Genomic DNA, 20,935 nt, shown 5'->3' with positions numbered 1-20,935 from the left:
TTTCCTTGGTTCCTAGGCGGTTGGACATGAACCCTTTGAGGTCTGAGGCTATTTTGGCCGTTTTGCTATAATTGTCATTTTACTTATGTAGGCTATACTACATCAAAAAGGTTTACCATACCAGTGCCTGGTATCATTTTTTTCAGCACAACCTCACCTTTATCATCTGACCGTTCATTAGTCACCTAGAGATAATGTATCAACACGCAGGACCCAAACAAAAATATAGAATTTGTTTTGAGAAAATCATTATTCTAAAAACACAGATTGCAGAACGAACCGTTTTGAATTGATAAAAATTTACTTCAAATGAATAACAATTGAAATATAAAAAGTACATAAAAAAACTGCCACTACTCAAAACTAAAATAAAAATAATAAGAACACAAATAATAAATGGAAATATATAAAAGGACATTTGTGTTATGTTCCCCCAGTAAACAAAACACTGCACATTTACAAAAAGGTACCACGTAAGTGGGCCTGTGGTTTCTTTCAGGTGGAAGAAGAGCATAGCCCTTCAAACCCCCACTAATTCTATCAAAATGATAGACAAACATAGAATTGGAGTTTGAAACAAAAGATCAGTAGGAGTCAACAGAGGGAGTCAAAAAATGGTCAAAAGAAAAAGGTGTTTTCAAAACACACACTCAAAATGAGAGATTCATTCAAAAACAAAATCACAGAAAGCCAACTGATGGTGTTGACTCTCTTGATACACTCAACCACTCGAACAAAGAAGCATTCCACCTCCCTATAAAGCCTCCCAGCCCAGCTGATTGTCAACAGCCATCAGTTGTGGAGAGCATCACAGGTGCATTCAATAGCTTCTGACTAGCAAGGAAACCTGTGTGTGTGTTTGTGCACTAGATATGGCACTGCTCAAAGCAGTTCATATCCACTAAGGCAGAGTCCTAAGTCACAGGCATTTCACTTCCACTGTGTCAGGTTTGTCTTTCCGTCCTCAAGGCTGCAGCCGGACACTTTTTTCACCCTGGTGTCTTGCTTGGATCTGTGGGTACTGCGATGGCATCAGGAAGATGGTCATAGCTCCTGCTGCTGTTGCTGGGAACACCCGTCCTTGTCTGTCCCTCATAACTGGGCTGTCAGTTCATCTAAAAAGTCCTTGACCCTTTTTCAAACCGGCCACTACACCCTACCTCTACCCACTACCCCTCCGTTTGCGCGTCCCCGGGGAGGGTCCGCCATATTAAGTCCGTCCCAAACCGATTAGCGGGGAGTGGTAGTAGGTTATAAAACCCTCCACCAGCGAGTGTACACCGATGCCGACTTTCGGATCACGTGCAACGCCTATTGTGTCCGGTCATCATGGATGAAGCAACCTGTGAGTTCAAGTGTCTATAAACACTGCTCCAACTAAGATAGACATTTAATATCGTCATACAGACGTTAACAACTTCAAATGTGTATTGAGGATCAAATATATGCTTATTTATTGTAAAGTGTTTTATATTTACAGGGACTGTTGCAAAAACAAAAGAATATTAAATCATGTTGCAGACAACTTTTCACTGTTAATATTTATTTCTTATTTTTCTACTTTTGATGTCTTTGTGAAATCTCAATTCAACAACAAAAAAATACACTTTTTGCTGCTCTGATGTTCAACAATATTATCCTTGTCTTTGCATTAATTTAGGACACCCTGTTCTAAAAATTACATTAAATTAACTGAAATGATAAATTACAATAAACAATGTAGGCTCAATCTAATAGTTTTGTTATAAGTCTACACTAATATAACTAAAGAAGAATAATAATCTAGGCTACATAAATATTTTTACAGAATGCATTAGCTACAAAAAAAAGCTGTTCCCGAAAGATACCGCTGAGTAACCATGGTAACATACAGTTCCTGTTTCCACCTGAGAGAGGGAAGTTTGTCCCAAAGCCTGCCGCTGTATTTCTACGCTACACCTTGATGAAGGGGACTTCATTCAGCTGAGAGTGTGACTTCTAACGGAGTGCACTCCGTCATGGAGGGGGAGTGTGTAGGGGATGGTTTGAAAAAGGGCCCTTGTGTGTCATGGGCTTCACTTGTTTTGTCTAGCTGATGTCACAGAGGAGGATGTAGGCATTGCTAATTTACATACTGATTTGCAGTGTTTACCAACCTGCCCAGATTGTACAGAGCCCAGATTTCTTTTGCGTGAACAATGTTAATAATAGGGCGTTGAACAAATAAACAAAGCATTTCTGTTTGACAAACACACCCAGATGAACCACACCTGGTGCTGGCTTAATGACAAAGTAAAACTGTGACCATTTTTGTTGATAGTTGTGTCAAATCTTACATAATAATTTCAGCTATTTTTTCCCCCAAACATTTTTAACTTAATTCAATCAACATCAGCGAAGAGGATTATTGTTGGGTTTATTGTCTTGAGTAGCCGACTACTCACTTAGCCGACTACTTTCTTCCATTGTTGATTCAGTAGTAGTAGTAATTTATTACGGTCAACATACAGTTTTCGTGTGTTTGGTATAATTTTAAAGGGGGAATTCTTTATTTTAATTCAAGCCCAATTGTGCAAACATTGACAAACATTGAGGTAACTGTGGCTCTTCAAATAGTCAATGACACACATTTATTCACAATTTTCGCCTTAAATATACTTTTTATTTTAGCCCTGTGGCATCTAGGAACATCAGGGATATAAAACTCAGAAACTGGAATACTCACAGTTCCAGTTTAACTATTGGCATCCACTCGCTTGAGACTCCGCCCGCTGTGACCTAGCGATGATTGCCTAGATGATGACCTCGTGATATAGCACCTATATATAAGAGACAGTGCTGAGTGTCTGACTCAAACACAGCAACATCGCAGGAGGAGCAGGGACAACATCGATTCACCTCTTTGATTTGATCTGGAAAAGGATGGATCTTACACCCGGGTAAAAACCAGCATAGACCAGCACAGCATTTGATACGGTTGAATATTATTTCTGCTCTAAATTTTATAATCTTTCTAAACTTCGGTGTGCACAACTTTTTATGGAAAATAATCAAAGTCCTGTCTCTTATTGATGCCTGTCCCAAGTAAAGGCAGGATCATTTCATAGACTGAAGTTAATAAAAGCCTGGCTATTAATAGAACTTTTACGTTTTGTTTTTTTACTGTTCATTATGCAATGTTTTAGAACCAGTTTTACTAGATACTAGAAATTGTTTCGATTTGAAAAAATGAAAACATCAACAAAGCCTTTCTGTTATATATTAAACTTAAATATACAATTTAAGCTTTCTCTTAAAAGCCAAAAGTGTATTACAAGCAGCCAAAGGGTGGAGCAATAAGAACCAAATGCAAGTATTTCTGGAAAATTTTGTCAAAGAAGCTTTTCATCAAGTTTAAAAAGATAAGCTAACAAAAGATAAGTGTGTATTATTGTTTCTGCAGCACCACCTGAGGGTTAAATGGTATGAAATCTCCATCTTAAAATAACTTAATACAAATTCTAACCACCACAGGAACATGTTTCCATCATAAATGAGATACCCCGTAAGTCTCCGGAATCAGACCATTAGAGTGCCTGAGCAGCGGTGTTACACATTGAGTGATAAAATCACTGTAACATTTTATCACCAAGAAAAGTAATAGCGCACATCTCTTCACCAAGATGTACGATTTTAGAGTGAGAGCTGGCAACAGATATTCTATATCTTACATAATATTAACCTAATTAAACTGCAGGGTGCTCCCCTGGTGCCTGTTAGAGAGGAGACATGTACAAGATTTTACTGGAAATGATTCACATAAGCTTTTTCTCATGAGATGACTGTTTTTTAGGTGACTGTTTTAAGGTTATTTTGTCACAAATCATTGTCTGGTATACAGACAAGCTGAATTAAAAGGTACGAATCCAGACTGTGTGATTCATGTCCTCTTGTATTTTATACATCTGTTTTGACCCAAAGGAGCGACGACTACCTGGAGGATCCCCAGTACTTCATGGCTGTGGCTTTACTGGCTGCACAGAGGAGTAAAGACCCCAATACTCAGGTGTGTGTGTGTGTGTGTGTGTGTGTGTGTGTGTGTGTGTGTGTGTGTGTGTGTGTGTGTGTGTGTGTAACTATCCATCAATCTGGATCAATACACTGATTGGTTTGACAGCGATCAAATCGATCAACATCATCATTTTAAAGATACTTCTATAATTTGTAAATCCCACCACATAGATTACACCTGGACAGAACACCCACATTTATTTAACGCCCATGATTTTTTAAAAATCTGTATACGATCGCCATACAAGATCCTATACAGATAAAAAAAAAGGTAACCCCTTGCTTTCTACCCTTCACTAAAGTAGTGTGACTGAGCGATAAATTGATTGTATCTATTAATTACTATTTGTGGACTTTGTGTGACAGTAAAAATGTAATCGTTATCCAAAGAATTGAAATACGGTATCATGATGAAACTGGTGATTTACAGCTCTGTGTGTGTGAGTAGTGTGTAGTCTCTATCGTTTATACACACTACACACAATGTCTTTTTCAGACTAACCTAGAAAGCGTCTGTAACAGTTGCACCTGTGTTGTGTGTGCAGGTGGGCGCCTGTATAGTGAACCAGGAGAATAAGATCGTGGGGATCGGTCATAACCAGATGCCAAACGGCTGTGATGATAAGCTGACATGGGCCCGCGATAGAACTAAAGATAATAAACATCTCTACGGTGAGATCTGATTTATTTTAATATTTGACTGTCTGACATATTGCTTGGAAGCTATGCTAACAGGATCTACGGAGAAAGCTGATAATGGCGAAAAAATATAAATATAGCGGCGAGACGGTTGCTGCCAACAGGCCGGTCTTGTGTCTTGGCTGCTGCGGCTGCTGGCCGCCGGGGGCGTCGCCGGCCGCCGCAACACAAGACTGGCCTGTCGGCAGCATTCAAAGTAGCCTACAGCCTAAACAGTATGCATGTTTTTTAATACCTCCTGCAGAGTGATACAACTCAAAGCCATTTTAAGCTTCTTGATCGATGTGCATGCATTCAGAGGTAGAACAACTTCTGACTTCTTCCAATTAGCCTAAAGACACGCTGCACAGCTCCACTGCTCACCTGTTGTTTTGAATGTAGGAGTCTTTTCATTAAAACTGCACTTAAGGTTTATTTACTAAACATTAGATCACCATTTTCTCTCCCTCATTATGTAAAAAACCTGTATTTCTAGATAACAGTGGGTCCATACTTGAGAGGGACTATAAACTGGTCCTAAGCCACTCCTTAACTTTCAGTGTGAGGGTTGATGTCTGTTGAAATGTTGTTTAATCTGTATGAGCTGCTGTTGATACTGAATTTACAAAATTATAAATAAAATGGGATTTTGCGCCGCACTTAGTATGACGTCATCAAATAGATTTACTTCTCTCAGCACCCCCAACTAAAAAAGACTTCCGGTGTCCCTGGTGTTAGCAGACTGCAGTGGATTTCAATCATCTTACTGGTCGATCTGAGAGTTAGGCCAATACTGCAAGCAGCAGGTTTTCTGATCAAATGTTCTGTTTTTGTTTCTGTGCGTACTTTAATGTTCTCTGTCTTCTGTTTTTCTTCCTCTTTCTCCATCAACATCTTGTACGATATAGCCTACGTTTAAATAGTTTTAGTTTCATAATCAATGCCCTCATGCCTTAGTTTCAGCATTTTCATTAAAAGCTTTGGCATGCCGACGTATTCTAGCAGGGATTTCCACAGGCGCCAGCTGTCGGTAGTTAGCTGACTACTTTCTGACTACTTTCTTCCATTGTTGATTCAGTAGTAATAGTAATAGTAGTAGTAGTAGTAGTAATTTATTTCGGTCAACGTATACAGTTTTCCATTAGGAAATGCATAGAAATGCAAGAATAAAAAAAGAAATACAAAATTTTCAAAGGCATGTGCATTCATGAAAAGACAAGAAGAACATTTTGACGGAAAAGGTTTAGGCTGAAGCTTTAGCTTATTATACCTACAGTTGTTACAAATCTTATTATTTAAGGCACTACTAGTTTAGTTTAAACAAAAAAAACAATATCAGAACAAAATTTGCAAACCATCAACCAAAAACGCAACAAAAATGTACCGTTTTCAGCTGAAATTGTTGTCGTGTAAACAGAGCCAAGATGTTTGATGCTTAAAAATATTCTGTGGGAAGACAGCCCCCCAGACATAATTCTAGCTTTTAATGTTGAACTGTTAATACGCTTTAATGTTGTATTATCAACGGTGGGATAGGGTCTTTCCATTGAAATAGTACCAGTCTCCTGGCTAGGAGAGTAGAAGGTGAGCATGTTGATTTCCCATCTATTAAGAGGGGCTTCTACTGGGGCCACACCAAACAGTGCAATGACTGGAGATGGTTCCACTGTTTTCCCTATCTTAGAGAAAGTCTCAAAGATGGTTTGCCAAAATGTGAGTTTTGGGCATGTCCTAAACATATGTAACAGAGTGGCTGGCGCCCGCTTGCATCGCTCACATGTGGGATCTATGTCTGCATTTATCTTAGAAAGCCTGGCTTTAGACCAATGTAGACCGTGTGCAATTTTGAATTGAATAACAGCATGTCTAAGACATATAGAAGGGGAGAAAATTGACTATTATTTTGTGCCAAACTGCTTCTGAAATTGGTTCATCCAAGTATGTTTCTCCTTTATCTCTCAGAAGATCTAAACGCGTCGAATTATGTTTGTTGAGTAATTCAGACAACACATTTTAAAGTCAATTCAAACAGTTTACAGATTATATAACTATTTCTGAGTCTTACTCGCAGTTTGCTTAAACTTTGTTCTCACTTGTTTGAAAGAGAAAGGCTGTAAAATCATTTGAGTCACATATTAAAGTGAGTTTGCAGGTCTTAAGTTTTGTTGACGTATTAGATTTCATTGTAAAACTGTTTCCTAAAGAATCTTTTATCATATTTTTCTTCTTCAGGAGATAATGTTCCCATACTTTGTTCCTGCTTCTCTCCAAAGCTTTAATTTAAGACCTGTAGCTAGAGCTATCCGTGTCCTTGTTTGCAATGATTTACCAGCAAGTTTAAAGTCTTCTTCTTTTGTGTGTCTCTCAGTGTGCCACGCAGAGCTGAACGCCATCATGAACACTAACGGTGCGGATGTGAAAGGATGCAGCATGTACGTGGCTCTGTTTCCCTGCAACGAGTGTGCCAAGCTCATCATCCAGGGAGGTGTGTGTTAACATTAAAAACATTTTTTTATTTTTAAAGTACCTGTAAATATGATTGCACCACACAGTAAAACAAAATTTTACAGTCCTGTTTCCTCCCTCTGTCCAGGTATAAAGGAAGTGATTTATCTCTCTGATATGTACAAAGACAGGGTTGAGTTTAAAGCCTCCAGAAAGATGCTGGAGGGGGCAGGAATTAAGCTCAGGTAAGTCAACTACTCTGCTTTCTTACCTGAAAGAACAACACTCAGATACATGAGTACTATTTTTTTATGTTGTCTTTGTAATGGACCTCTTTTGTTGCACCAAATCTTTTCTAAACTTTCATCACCTGTGCCAACTTGTTAAAGGGATACTTCAGCCATTCAAACGTGAATCTGTATTGACATTAGGTCATATATGTAGTAGAAATGTGAAATACATTTTGAAGGTGGGTGCCTTCTTGACCAAGAAAAGGCAGAAAGTGTCTTTTTGGCTCATGTGGATGAAAGACACCAACTCCCAGAACGCACTCGTCTGTGGCGGTTGCAGCAACTGCCTCGCCACTATATTGCGGTTCGTTGAGATAGCCACGAACATCCAATTTGAGCACCTCAGTAAAATTTTTAACCTCAAGTAAAACATGAATATACCCCTTTTCTGGCCTGTGCTCACTGTAATTGTCTCTTGTGTTGTATTGTAAGTGTATTGTCTCTAAAAAGTTTTTAAAAAGGAGTGCATATCTAAAAACAGCTACTTCTGTCCTTTGCATCATCACTTTAAATGTTCCTGAATTCATTATTGCTGTGTTCACACATGCACCAAACAGGTGAGCTGTATGTGTGAACAACAAACAGCTGAACTATTCACCCCGACTTTACCCAGAGTTTGTCATGCAAGCCTCTTAGCAATGAGCTGATGTTTAAAATGAGCAAGAAATATTCTGGAAAATTCACCGCCAGCAAGCGGGAGCAGGAGATGACGTTTACATTACTTGTTTGATCTTTGTCTGCACGTAATGAAGCTGCTTTATACTCTTTTCTGCACTCTTTCTGAGAATATGTTATATTAAACGTCACATTTATGTAAAGTAGCCCTGGATCTAGAACAAAAGGACTTGGGATGCATCTGAGATTAAAGGGGGTGCAGCTACAGTGACCGGCAACAGCAATGTGAAATAGATGTTATGGGTCCTGCATGTGGTCCATGGTGAACACCGGTGCCTCCATTCAATTGAGTGTGCAGAAATTTTAAATATGGGTGCAATGCATCTTTTTGCATGTCTTCTGTGTTTTTCCACGTGTGACTTTGTGTGTGTGTGTTGTTTTCTTCTCTCTGTGTGTTCTTGCAGGCAGTTCAAGCCCAAGGCGACTGAGATTGTCATTGATTTCCAATAACAACAGTTAAGTGTCAAGCCAACCGACCCAAGAGACATAAAGGAAACGGCCCACTTAGGGGAGCTGCTGAACGAGGAGAGGAAGAGGGGAAAGAGGAGGAGACTGAAAGGGACTTTGATGCCTCGTTCCTGCAGGTCTTCAGGTGCAGGTGCCCCCTGCTTTGTCCAAAGAAAAACTCAAGGGCACCTCGACTTTGGTGTCTTTTGATATTTTGATTCAAGATAATTTTACGGTCTGTGGTGGAGGGTCTATATGTCCTGCTTTTTTTCTTTAAAAATCACTTAGGGGTGAAGGAAACAGGGGGGCTGTTGATTTTTAATCTTTGTGGATCAGATCGTCTCATGTCCGTCAGGGGGTCAGCCCTATGTTCCCACAGCCCAATGGTCCCACAGCTCTATGTTCCCACAGCCCAATGGTCCCACAGCTCTATGTTCCCACATTTCTAAAAAAAAAAAATTTTCACTGAAAATTAGGCCTTATGTTCCCACATTTCTATCCATGAGCCTATGACGCCTCCAGAGGGCTGGAAAGTGACTCCAAGCATCCCAGGAGCACCCCCTCTCTATGCCAACCTGGCTTTCCAGAGGTATTGATGCACTGCAAACTATGGTTTGCGTCCAGTTGCTGCGCTTCTTTCGACTGATCTGACTGGAAGCTAGTCAATGCGAGGCCTCTGTGCTACTTATTTTAGTTTGTTTATTTAAAAGGACAATGTGCACTTACATTAAATGTTTGCAATAAACAAAGAGATGGGTGCACCAGATTTAGCTAAAAGCTACATTCCAGAAGTAGTCCATTGCTACTGGATAATAGATTGGGTGTAATTGGCTACCAAATTGGAAGAAAGGGGGATAAAATCTGATACAAATTTATGAAAAATGAAATGTGGGAACATAGGCACGCTCCCGTCTGTCTGCACAGGGGAACACCTGACACCTGCTTTTCTTTCTCCTTCAAACAAGGCACTTTGAAATTAATTTATGGGACCTTTAACGTTAACGCTGGAAGTTTTCAGTAAATCTTTTTATTTTGGAAACGGGTAGATTTTAAGCTTGCTGTCAAGGCACAAAAAGTGACAAAGTTCATTTCCACTGAATGTGATTTTTGTTTTATTGTTTGGTTTTATGCAACTAAAGATGGCCACACACTAGACGATTTCAAATTCTTAACTGATTTTAAAAACACAGACATACAGTTTCTAGGGATTTTTAATATTATAATCCTCAGAACGCACACACTAGACGACTCTGCCAGAGCGGGGGAGACCACACACCTGCCGTTTGAAGAAACGATTTCAAAGATACAAACAGACACACACACACAGGCTGCTCTCCCCCTCTGGCTCCACTGATCCTGTCTCACACCTGTATCGCCTCCTTTACTACCTCCAATGGCGGCACAGAGGTGGGACCACTTCGTCCTCCATTACACCTCCTTAACATTCATAGTGAAGGAGAAACGTCACAGGGGCGTAAATATCCCACCTTGAACAGTCAGTCTGAACTGGACCGGAGAGCATAAAAACATCGTCAACATTTCACGACTGAATAGTTGTCAGTGTATTTGTGTAATTTAGACCGTGTGCAGGGTATTAACCTGAAATTCTTGTTCATTAAAAACCCGACATTATCTGATATATGGCCTGAGGATGATTATTTTAGTTGCCATGGTATTGAAACATAATGATATCATTTGATTTTTACTAGACTTGTATGGAAGTTATAAATCTGATATTGTGACAGTCCTTGTTGTAGTCATGCAACTAAAACAATAAAATGAAAAAATGTGTTCATGGAATTTGGTGTCTTGTTTTTTTTCTTTTCGTTTATATTCTTTACTTTAAATATTCCTTATATCTGTGGTTTGTCTTCCGCCTGGTGTTCGATTCTCATTTTTGTAACGTGTTTTGATATCCAATAAATATCTTCAATATCTATCAATAACAACAAAATGACCCCTCACTAAATCACAGCCGGTCTTTTGTATTTCCCTTTCCTTTAAGGTTCTGTTTTTTTTTTTTTTTTCTGCCAACACCTTCAGTTATTAATTGACAGAATGAACTGCAAGTTAACATCTTTGTTTTCCGATTACCGGTACACAGTGAAAACAAGTTCACCTCAATACCTTCAATGTAGAACTGAAGTCAACACCTGCTCTCACCTTTAAATCTCCTCTGAGAACTTTAGAGTAAAGATATCGACTTTATTGTCTCAATCTTCCTAGAAGAGGTTTTCTAAATAAAAAATCTGAGTCACATTGGTCAAAGTTTTTGTAAGTGAAACATCAAAATATAATATATTACTCAATTACAATCAATATTTTGTATTAAATAAATCATCACAAAAAATAACGTCAAACTTAAGCACACGCTTTTCTGTTGATTTCATATTAAAATTGTATTTTTATTAAATGTATCTATCTGCTTGTTTTTGGTGTTTTATGATTAATAAACTGGACAATACCTAAACGTGATTCTAACTTCTAAAGAACAAATATTGTTTGAATTAAATTACATTTAGGCCTACAGTTAGAAAAAAAGAAAAAAAAAAGAAAAAGATCAGTCCTCCAAACAATAAAATTCTTCACTCTTTAAACTGCAGCTTGTTAAAATGTGTTTCTCCTTTCATCATGTAAACAGGATGATTTAGTTCAGGTTGTTTTCTTTCAATGAAAAATCTATTTGATCTGTCTTCCATTTTTGAAAAATGATTGACATACTGAACGGTAACATGTTCAAAATGCTCCAGATGACTGATCCTTGACTTCTTGTTTTAGAGAATGGGATGAAATCCGATAAAAGAGGATGTATTTACAGAAACACATTATGTAATAGCTTGTTGATGTTTTACGGATGTTTAACACTTGCTGCTTGCGGCTTTCTTTGTCACACCCGGGGCTTCTGCACTTTTAGAATAGCCTATATAGGCCTACATTTTTAAAGGTTTATTTAAAGACAGGAAAACGGGTAGAGTCAGAAATTGGGGAGAGAGAAAGAGCGGGTGCTGCAAAGGGGCACGTGGCAAATGAGCCACAGGCCGGGCCCAAACCCGGGCTGACCAGCCGGAGAACCACAGCCTTCACACATGGGGCGTGCGCAACCACCAGACGCCTCAAACAAACGTTTTGAATATATAATGGATAATCATTTGACAATTAGGCCTACCAATTTTATCACATGCTAAAAGTAAGCTATTTGTGGTTTTTGGGGCAGTTTTTGCGTTTAGTGGATAGGACAGCTTAAGAGAGAAAGGACATGTTAGGAGGTGAGAGTGGGGGATGATATGCAGCAGAGGGTCGAGGTCGGATTCTTTACCAAGTTGTTGTTCCGGCTTGAGCACTGAGCAGGTGTTCATGTGCATTTTACAACCCGGCAACTCGTTTTTCCTAGTGATGTGTCGGTCATGAACGATTCGTTCAAAACGAACGAATCATCTGGTTGAACGAACTGAACTGAATCATTTACTAAAAAGAGTCAACTTCAGTTGCTCTCTCCTCTCTTCCGTCTCGTGTCTCAAAGCTCCCGTTCACAGTACGTTCAGTGAACGAACTGAACGAGAGTTCCGACGTGAATCACTGAACGAACTGAACGAGAGCTCCGACGTGAATCACTGAACGAACTGAACGAGAGCTCCGACGTGAATCACGCTCCGACGTGAATCACTGAACGAACTGTACGAGAGCGCCGACGTGAATCACTGAACGAACTGAGAGGAAGAGCGGAGCTCTCGTTCAGTTCGTTCACTGAATGAACTGAGAGGGAGAGAGAGACTCAGAGCTCCCGTTCAGAATCAGTACACACAATCACTTTCACCACCCGTTTTTCATATTTTAGGTTTCACTACGCAAATAAAAGATGTACGCAAATAAATATTAGGTTATTAATTATTTTTAATTAGATAAAATGAAAACAATAAAAAATAAAAGTGAGAAACATAAATTACAGTGCAATTAAAACTCAAAAGATAAAAAACAATAGGCTATCAAAAAGAAAATACAAAAAAGTAAATATAGACTAAAACTACAGTGCAAAAACAAATATTAAATAGACAAGGTAGAAACTATTTACAATGGTCTACATTTTAAAAATGTCACAAACAAAATATTAACTTAAATGTGCAATCACAAACAAAATAAACTGTAGTGCAAAACAAAGTCAAGAGACAACAAAAAAAATCACCAGCATGCCAGGTGAGCAATATTGTTGCAAACAATGGGAATATCAGTGAAAATTAAGATTCATTGATTTTCTTCTAATAATCTTCAATTAAGATTACATGTGCAGGTTTGCATTGATGAATACCAGCTGACGGACCTTTGAAGAGCTGAGCCGGCTCCTTCTCTCTGAAACTATCTGCCCCGTTTTACTGAACACTCTCTCAGACGGGACAGATGTGGCCACAATGCAGAGTCTCCTCTTCATGAATTCACAGATTCTGGGATATACCACCCTTCTACTTTGCCACCAAGTGAGGGGGTTTGAGGACCTGGGCACTAGAGGCTCCTCTATAAATCCACGGACCTCTAGCACAGAATCTGCAGTTGGATTGCGACTGCTTGTCACAAGCCCAAAGACCTGCTCATCAAACTCTTTCCAGACTGCACTCTCCTGTGTGGAGCTCCCCTCTTGTGCTTCTGCTCCCTCTTCTTCTCCCTCAGCCTGCTGGTTGGGGAATGTCATCCTTGCTGCAGAATTGCAGAGGCGATGAAACACATTGTCAGCTGCCTCATCCTGCCGAAAGGCCTTCTTCTTGAACCTCGGGTCAAGTGCTGCTGCCTCAGAGAGCAAAACATGGGACTCTATTTTATGGAACCGGTGAGACATTTGGGAACAGATGTTGTCCACCAATTTCCTAACTGGTTCACTGAGGTTTCCAGCAGCTCGTTGGTGGCTTGATGCAATCTTTTGAAGACCTCTTGCCAAAAGGATGACTTTTGAAGCTGTCACATACCTGAGTGAAAGAGAAAGAAGGGTTAGGCCTCTTAGTGATAATAATATGCATGTTGTTATTATTAATACCAGTATAACTATTAGTAGTAATCGTTGTAAAATGATCATATTCATAATCATTAGTTTGAAAAATAGCAATGAAAAGCTCTAGCTAGGAAGTAAGATAAAGCCTTTGAAGCTCCTCTGAAGTCAAGTTCCCGTGGTGATGACCTAGAGTAGCTTGATTGACAGGTTTATGACTTTGTTTTGATGTGACTGTGCAAGTGAAAATTAGGCCTTCAAAATCACAGTATTATCACGACAATGCAATAATATTGAAAAACACGTACCCTTCACCGCTTATTTCAACTGTGACCTCCTCAAAGGGCTTCAGAACATTGCAGGCCTGTTGCATCTCCTCCCACTCTTCTGGAGATAGGGTGGCCAGTCTAGGATTTGTTAAGGCCAGTGTTGTGATGACAGCCTCTCTGTTCTGCAGTATTCTCTCCAGCATGTAATATGTTGAGTTCCAACAAGTTGGGCAATCCTGTTTCAGACGCAGTTCTGGCAACCCCAACTGGTTTTGTGTGGCCTTCAGTTTTTCAGAGGCAACTGTGCTCTTGTGCATGTATTCCACAATTGCCTTGACCTTATCTACTGTAGGTTTAATAGCAGCAATGCCACTATGTACAATGAGGTTCAGGGTGTGGGCAAAGCAGAATAGGTGGGGCCAACCTGTGTTCTGGATGGCCTTCACAACATTGGCAGCATTGTCAGAGACACAGGCAACAACTTTATGCACAATGTTCCACTCCCTTGCAACCCTCAAAAGTTGCTCTGCCAGATTGTCAGCTGTGTGCCTGTCGCTCATTTCCAAACAATCTAGCAGGACGGACACATTTTGAAAGTCAGAAATGAAATGACATGTCACAGACATGAAGGAAGTTGTTGTCCTGGATGTCCAGCAGTCTGTGGTGAGACACACTGCTTCAGCTTTATCCACTCTTTCTTGAACTTTTTCATGTGTCCTCCTGTACAGCTCTGGGATAATTGAATTTGACAGTGTTTTGCGGCTTGGCAGAACATAGTTGGGGTTCAGTTCCTTTGTGTATTGCCAAAACCCCTTATCTTCAACAATGGAAAAAGGCTGCAAATCAAGTGCAATCAACCTCATCCATTGCCCTTTGCCTCATGGGGTCGATAGGCCTCGACACAAAGTGAGTGAGGGTGGCTTGTGCACGCCTTGCTCTGGGCCTATCTGTTGCCCCTTGTGTGGATACAGCAGTGCGAGTACTGGCTGGAGCAGTGCTGGTGCTGTCTTCTACTGTAGGAGCAGGCTGAGGCTCTTGTCTTACTTGTTCAAGCTGCACAGTTGGATGTTTTGACTTTAAATGTCTGTGGAGATTTGCTGTTGACCCACCTTTGGTGGAGAGCTTTGCTTTGCAAATCGTGCATGATGCGGCTGCTGGTGGAATAAATTCAAATAGTGTCCAGATAACGCTTCTCCTTCTTGACTCACTCATCTTGTTTATTCACTGTCTTACTCCTTTGATAATGGGGGAAGGGTGTTTGTTCATGAGGGTACATGGTCAGGGTGATCAGGGGAACATACCAAGTAATAGGGGAGGAGGGGAAGGGACCTTAGAGGGGGATGGTAGGGGGAAATTCAGTAGAGTGACCTTAAGTTTACAGTAAAAATGCATTTTTTAAGTGTGTATGTGTGTGGAGGGTCAAGTTAGGTCAACTGAGACATAGTTTTTTGCAGATTTTGACAACTGTCAATGTGTGTGTGTGTGTGTGTGTGTGTGTGTGTGTGTGTGTGTGCTTGTTCTGTGGGGTCACATCTCCCTAATAATGGTTGAGTCCAGGTGACAGATAGTTTCATAACAAAACAACAAAAACACTTTTTATATTGACAATATTTGTATACAATTTGCATGGCCATGCATTTACATCTACAGTTAAGACATTAAACAAAGCTGCCTAATATATAATCATAGTTTGTTTAAATAAAGCAGCCCTTGCCAACAAAGTAGCCTAAATTAGCCTATATTATTATTTTAAAAATCTGCTTATGTAATTTAAAATATAACTGTTCTGGTACAGGATATATTCGTTGCCATGCATATTTTCTGCATGTAGCCTATATTAAGTTAAATTAATTGTCATTCATGATAATGTTTGCAAACTGAAAGCTTCATAACAACAAGCACATACATTTTCGCGACACCCAGCTTAATTGTTATTAATTAATGATCGTACAAATCATTGACTGACTGGTCAAAGTGATTGTGTGTACTGATTCTGAACGGGAGCTCTGAGTCTCTCTCTCCCTCTCAGTACGTTCAGTGAACGAACTGAACTTGAGCTCCGCCTCCTCTCTCTCCCTCTCAGTCAGACAGTCAGTGAGTGATTTATGTACTGAACGTACTAAACAGAACGGTCGGGGAAAATAAATGTGATTGTTTTAGCAGCTTTCAGTTTGCAAACTGTGGCTTTATCCAACTAAATTCTCAGCTCATTAGTTTATTATTCACCACCAGCTGTTCTCAGTACGATCGCGAGCAGAACTAAACGTTCGGCCGTGTTTCAGTTTATTAAATTCTGATTCACAGACAGCGCTGCAGAGAAGTACTGAACGATTCGGTGAACGAATCATTTGAACGAATCACTTTACTGAACTGATTCTACTGATTCAGTACACTGAAAAGAACTGCTTTTCACATCACTATTTTTTCCGATGTGTAAAAATAATGGACGGGACAAGCTTCCCGGTGGAGTGAAGCTTTTATTTTTAGAGCTCCCCCTGCTGACTGGCTGCAGTATAGGTCATAAACCCCGCCTCCTCAATGATAACAGACGGGATGTGGGTCAAACTGTGAAGTGAATAAATAAGTCTGGTAAGGTCTCAAAAAAGTATCTAGGGCAAAAACAAAGCCAAATAATTGTAGTCTGGCCTGCATCATTACTAATGTGTACATGTTTACAGTCTGAGTGATAAGTGGGCTATACCGAGAGGAACAGGTTTTACTTTCACCGTGCAGGCTGAAATTCATAGGACTATATATGAGGATAGAATATTTCTCTATGTATCCAGATAAAACTAAAGGTAAGATCTGATTTAATATAACTGTTACTGATTTAAGAGACTAACCGAAACGTGAAAGCAAACATCAACAACCTGCGGTGGTGTAATGTAATATTAACCGAGCATCATGCTGCTTAAACGTGATAAATATTCTGCATTGTCTTCCACACACCAATTCAACAGTCACAAGTTGATCATATTGTAAATGTAATGACGCTCATTGAGAATTTGTACTAAAAATTGACAAAACCTGACAAAAACTGCGGTGATTGTGACGGTGTCTGTATATAGCTGTATGTATAAGCGGCAATAGAGGGTATTTCAGATGACTGACTTGTATAAAAGGTGCACTAATTCTACTCAACACCTTTGAAAGGAAGTTGTTAATGCAGGAGACCAGTGTTACACACAACAGGCTGCTGTTATTGTAGTTAGGAGGAGACACAGGCACAATAAAAGAAGGCATAAAGATCGCGTTTTTCCCCGCACATGTTAATATGTTTTAAATGTCATGCATTTATTTTTTATTTCTCTTCAATAATCGTTACTGAAGAGAAACACCATGATTAAAATTGAGGCTATTGTTGCCTTTTTATTGCCAAACAAAACTGAACATCCACAGCCTCTGCATTCAAAAGAATTTCAACATTGACATTTCTGTCGTCCTATTTCCCTAATTTCGCCAACATTATATTTTAAACCGAGATTTCCTTTTTCTCGGGTTGTGCGTCTCTCCCCCAGCTCGCCCCCTCTGGTGCGCTCCTCTCCACAATGCGCTCGTCTCCTCCCTCTAAAGCCCGCTGCTGCTACTCTGTAGGACGCTAGGATTGGGGTACCTCACCACTGCTTCGATACCTCTTGCCAGGGCGTTTGGTTTATGTCCGATCAGACACAGCGCTGGCCAGCTGTCTGGTGCGCAACAATGGCCCGAGTGTCGCGCCTGATCGCCCGAGCCACAGAGGACGCAGCTCGCACCTCCTGCGCAACAAGTCATTCAAAAGATGGAGGGAAGAAAAGAGAGGCCCTGTTTAATGCCGAGGTTTTTTTTATAATAAATTTATATACATTTTCTTTTTGTGATATTCAGATTTATCTGCTATAACTCGAAAATACTGTAATACTTCAATACATATTTTGCGCTTGCAGTCCTCCTTCTTTCCGTCCAAACTCTCCATGACATAAACCTGTATAACCCGCAAAAGCCTAAGTTAAATACTACCTCCTCCACAAGGTTTGCGGGGTGTAACTTAGCTGTTATTTACTATACTATTCCTTCTCTAAACGGGAGACATGTAAACAAGGGCCGCTTCCATCTATCATCCTGGTTAATGTACGCTCCCTCCGCAATAAAACGGACGAGTTACAGGCCAACATTAACCACATGCATGAGTACAGGACTGCCTCTGTTCTTGCTTTTACTGAGAGGTGGTTGAATAAGAACGATAATGATAACACGCTGCACGTTGATGGCTTCTCCCCCCCCTTAAAGACTTGATCGAGACAGTAAGCTCACTGGGAAACAACATGGCGGCGGCGTGTGTCTTTATGTAAACACACGCTGGTGCTCGACGATCGTCGTGAGGGAGAAACTGTGCACTTCGGACATTGAGCTTCTGGCTGTCTCCCTTCGCCCTTTCTATCTCCCCAGAGAATTTCCACAGCTTTTTCTCATCCTGGTTTACATCCACCCCAGAGCTAACGCAGCCAATGAACACATCACAAACTTATTAAATAAACTGGAACTCATATCACCGGACTCTCCCAAATTCATCTTGGGCGATTTCAACCATTGCTCTCCTGAAAAAGCACTAAAAGGCTACCAGCAGTACATTACATGCAGCACCCGCCTGGGGAAGACACTGAATAAATGCTATGGTTCAGTTCCTAACGCATACAGATCTGTTGCTCTCCCCCACTTGGCTCTGCTGACCACCATGCCATCCTGCTTGCTCCAGCATATACTCCTGTAATAAAGAGGGTTAAGAAAGTTGTTAAGAACATCAAGCAGTGGACCAACGAAAGCATTCTTACTGCCAAGCTCAAGTACAAGAACAAAGTGGAGGAAAAATTCACACAGGGGAACCTCCGCACAGCTTGGCAGGGCCTCAAAAACATGGCTGCTGTGAACACTGCTGCTACCAACATCAAAACCATCGAGGTTGCAGGCAGCAGCTCTACTTCTCTCCCCAACGATCTCAACTCATTCTACACCAGATTCGAGAAGGACAACACCACGCAGCTGGAAGGAACAGTGCCCATGCTCAAGCCCAGTGACTCTGCACTCACCTTCAGCAGAGAGGATGTGGTGAGAGCCCTCAGGAGGACAAGGGAGAGCAGCTCACCTGGTCCAGACAACATCAGTGGCCGCATCCTGAAGCACTGTGCCGAGCAGCTAGGGGGCGTGTTTCAGACCCTGTTCCAGAGCTCTATGGACAGCAGCACAGTCCCCCAGCTGTGGTAACACTCCACAGTTATCCCCATCCCCAAGAAAAGCCCCGCCAAATCACTGAACGACCTCAGGCCTGTGGCCCTCACGTCTCTGGTGATGAAGGCCATGGAGAGGATCATAAAACAACACATCATCAGAGAAACCGACTCCCAGATGGACCCGCTACAATTTACTTATCGTGCAGACAGAGGTGTCGATGATGCAAAAACATTCATAATAAACACTGTTCACAAACACCTGGAGCACCCCAACACCTCAGCCAGACTCCTGTTTGCAGACTTCTCCTCTGCATTCAACACCCTGCAGCCTCACATCCTGGCTGACAAACTTTCAACTTGCTTCCATCTGAACGACCAGCTTATCCTGTGGTTTTTGGACTTTCTGACCAACAGATCACAGAGAGTTCTGGTCAACAACACCTTCTCCAACCTCCAACACACCTCAACTGGCTCCCCTCAGGGCTGCATGCTCTCACCTCTGCTCTTCATCCTCTACACCGATGACTGCAGAACCACACAGCCAAACTGTCACCTGGTGAAGTACGCGGACGACACAGTTCTCCTGTCTCTGCTTCAGTTCTTCAGGAGTTTGTGGAGTGGTGTGACAGCTCCTGCCTCGAACTGAACGTGAGCAAGACCAAAGACATGGTGGTGACCTTCTCCAACAAGCAGAGGGAACTGGCTGCAGCTGCAATCACCACAATCCATAGGAATCCTGTCGAACTAATAGAGGAGTATAAGTACCTGGGTACCATCTTCGACAGCCTGCTGAAATTCTCCTCCAACACTGAGGAGATTCTCAGGAAATGTCAGCAGCACCTTATTAACTTATTGTTTAGTATCTAGTATTTAGCCTACTTGCACATAGCTCTGTATATATATATTTATTTCTCGTTTACTGCACATAGTTCTGTTTACATCTGGTCACTACTGCACATAGTTCTGATGACATCTGTTTACATCTGTTAGTCCGATCACTGTCCACTTATATCTACTCTTTTTATATTTTGTATTTTAAGTTAAGTTTAAGCTTTAAGTTGTATTTAAATTGACACTTTATATTTAGGTTAAAATGTTTCGTACTTGCACTGTTGTTAATTTACTGCTCTGTGTGCCTTTGAATTGCCCCCTGGGGACAAATAAAGTTTTTTGAATTGAATTGAATTGAATTGAATTCAATAAGTGATTGGTAAACCAGAGTTAAAATATGTTTGCTGACATTAAAAGTCCTTAGTTTCCTCATCAGGTGGAGTCTCTGTTGTGATTTTTTGTAGACAGAGTCAGCATGCTGTGAAAAGGAGAGGCAGATATCTGTTCCCAGATATTTAAAAGAAAGAACCTGCTCTACAAGCTGACCCTGGATTGTGAGTGGTTGGAAGAGAGGTGATGGTGATTTTCCTCCGCACCCACAGCTCCTTAGTCTTTGTGATGTTGAGGTCCGGTGAGTCTTCTCCAATTGTCTGGACCAGGTTGTTGACTGCCTGCTGGTATTGAGTCAGGGCAGTGGTGTCAGTCAGTTGCGCAACCAGGACCATGTCATCTGCATACTTAAAAAGTGTCATTCCTTCACTGTTGCAGGAGATGTTGTTTGTGTAGACCGAGAAGAGAATGGGAGATAAAACACAACCCTGGGGAAGACCTGTGTTTAAAACCAATTTACTGGAATTAAAACCATTTAAAAAGACCTGTTGTGGTCTTTCATGTAAAAAACTCTTAATCCATAAAACCAGTGTAGGGTGGACATTAAGGGGACATCCCAGAGGCGGCGCAACAGTGTCTGTGTGTACAGTATTGAAAGCAGAGGAGAAGTCCATGAATAAAATCCTAGTGTGGGGATGTGCAGAGTCAAGGTGTTTGGTGACAATGTCTAAAAGTGTGAGACTTGCATTCTCTACACCACGTTTT

The 20,935-nt window shown here is 40.8% G+C and overlaps 2 protein-coding genes across 2 annotated transcripts; one reads left to right on the top strand and one right to left on the bottom strand.

Moving 5' to 3' along the window:
- The first annotated feature begins 2,773 nt into the window (after positions 1-2,773).
- Positions 2,774-10,364, top strand: LOC110004653 (deoxycytidylate deaminase-like). Its single transcript, XM_065954871.1, has 6 exons — positions 2,774-2,918; positions 3,940-4,024; positions 4,575-4,701; positions 7,076-7,192; positions 7,301-7,397; positions 8,522-10,364. The coding sequence occupies exons 1-6, from the start codon at positions 2,902-2,904 to the stop codon at positions 8,565-8,567; spliced, it is 489 nt and encodes a 162-aa protein (XP_065810943.1). The 5' UTR covers positions 2,774-2,901; the 3' UTR covers positions 8,568-10,364.
- Positions 10,365-12,288: 1,924 nt separating this feature from the next.
- On the bottom strand, positions 12,289-16,056 carry LOC136179225 (zinc finger BED domain-containing protein 4-like). The gene is made up of 2 exons (XM_065954867.1): positions 13,845-16,056; positions 12,289-13,516 (listed from the first exon to the last, which is right to left on the bottom strand). The coding sequence occupies exons 1-2, from the start codon at positions 14,666-14,668 to the stop codon at positions 12,838-12,840; spliced, it is 1,503 nt and encodes a 500-aa protein (XP_065810939.1). The 5' UTR covers positions 14,669-16,056; the 3' UTR covers positions 12,289-12,837.
- Positions 16,057-20,935: the final 4,879 nt, after the last annotated feature.

This window comes from Labrus bergylta, chromosome 1 (assembly GCF_963930695.1).
Source record: "Labrus bergylta chromosome 1, fLabBer1.1, whole genome shotgun sequence".
Classification (NCBI taxonomy): Eukaryota; Metazoa; Chordata; class Actinopteri; order Labriformes; family Labridae; genus Labrus; species Labrus bergylta.
This window is presented reverse-complemented; position numbering and strand designations above follow the sequence as displayed.

Bases quoted from the DNA above. Each gene is read 5' to 3' on its own strand.
- LOC110004653 (XM_065954871.1), top strand. The intron at 4,702-7,075 runs GTGAGATCTGAT...TGTGTCTCTCAG, and splicing joins AGATAATAAACATCTCTACG to TGTGCCACGCAGAGCTGAAC. The intron at 7,398-8,521 runs GTAAGTCAACTA...GTGTTCTTGCAG, and splicing joins GGGGCAGGAATTAAGCTCAG to GCAGTTCAAGCCCAAGGCGA.
- LOC136179225 (XM_065954867.1), bottom strand. From the start codon at position 14,668: ATGAGGTTGATTGCACTTGATTTGCAGCCTTTTTCCATTGTTGAAGAT. The intron at 13,517-13,844 runs GTACGTGTTTTT...TCTTTCACTCAG, and splicing joins GTTGAAATAAGCGGTGAAGG to GTATGTGACAGCTTCAAAAG.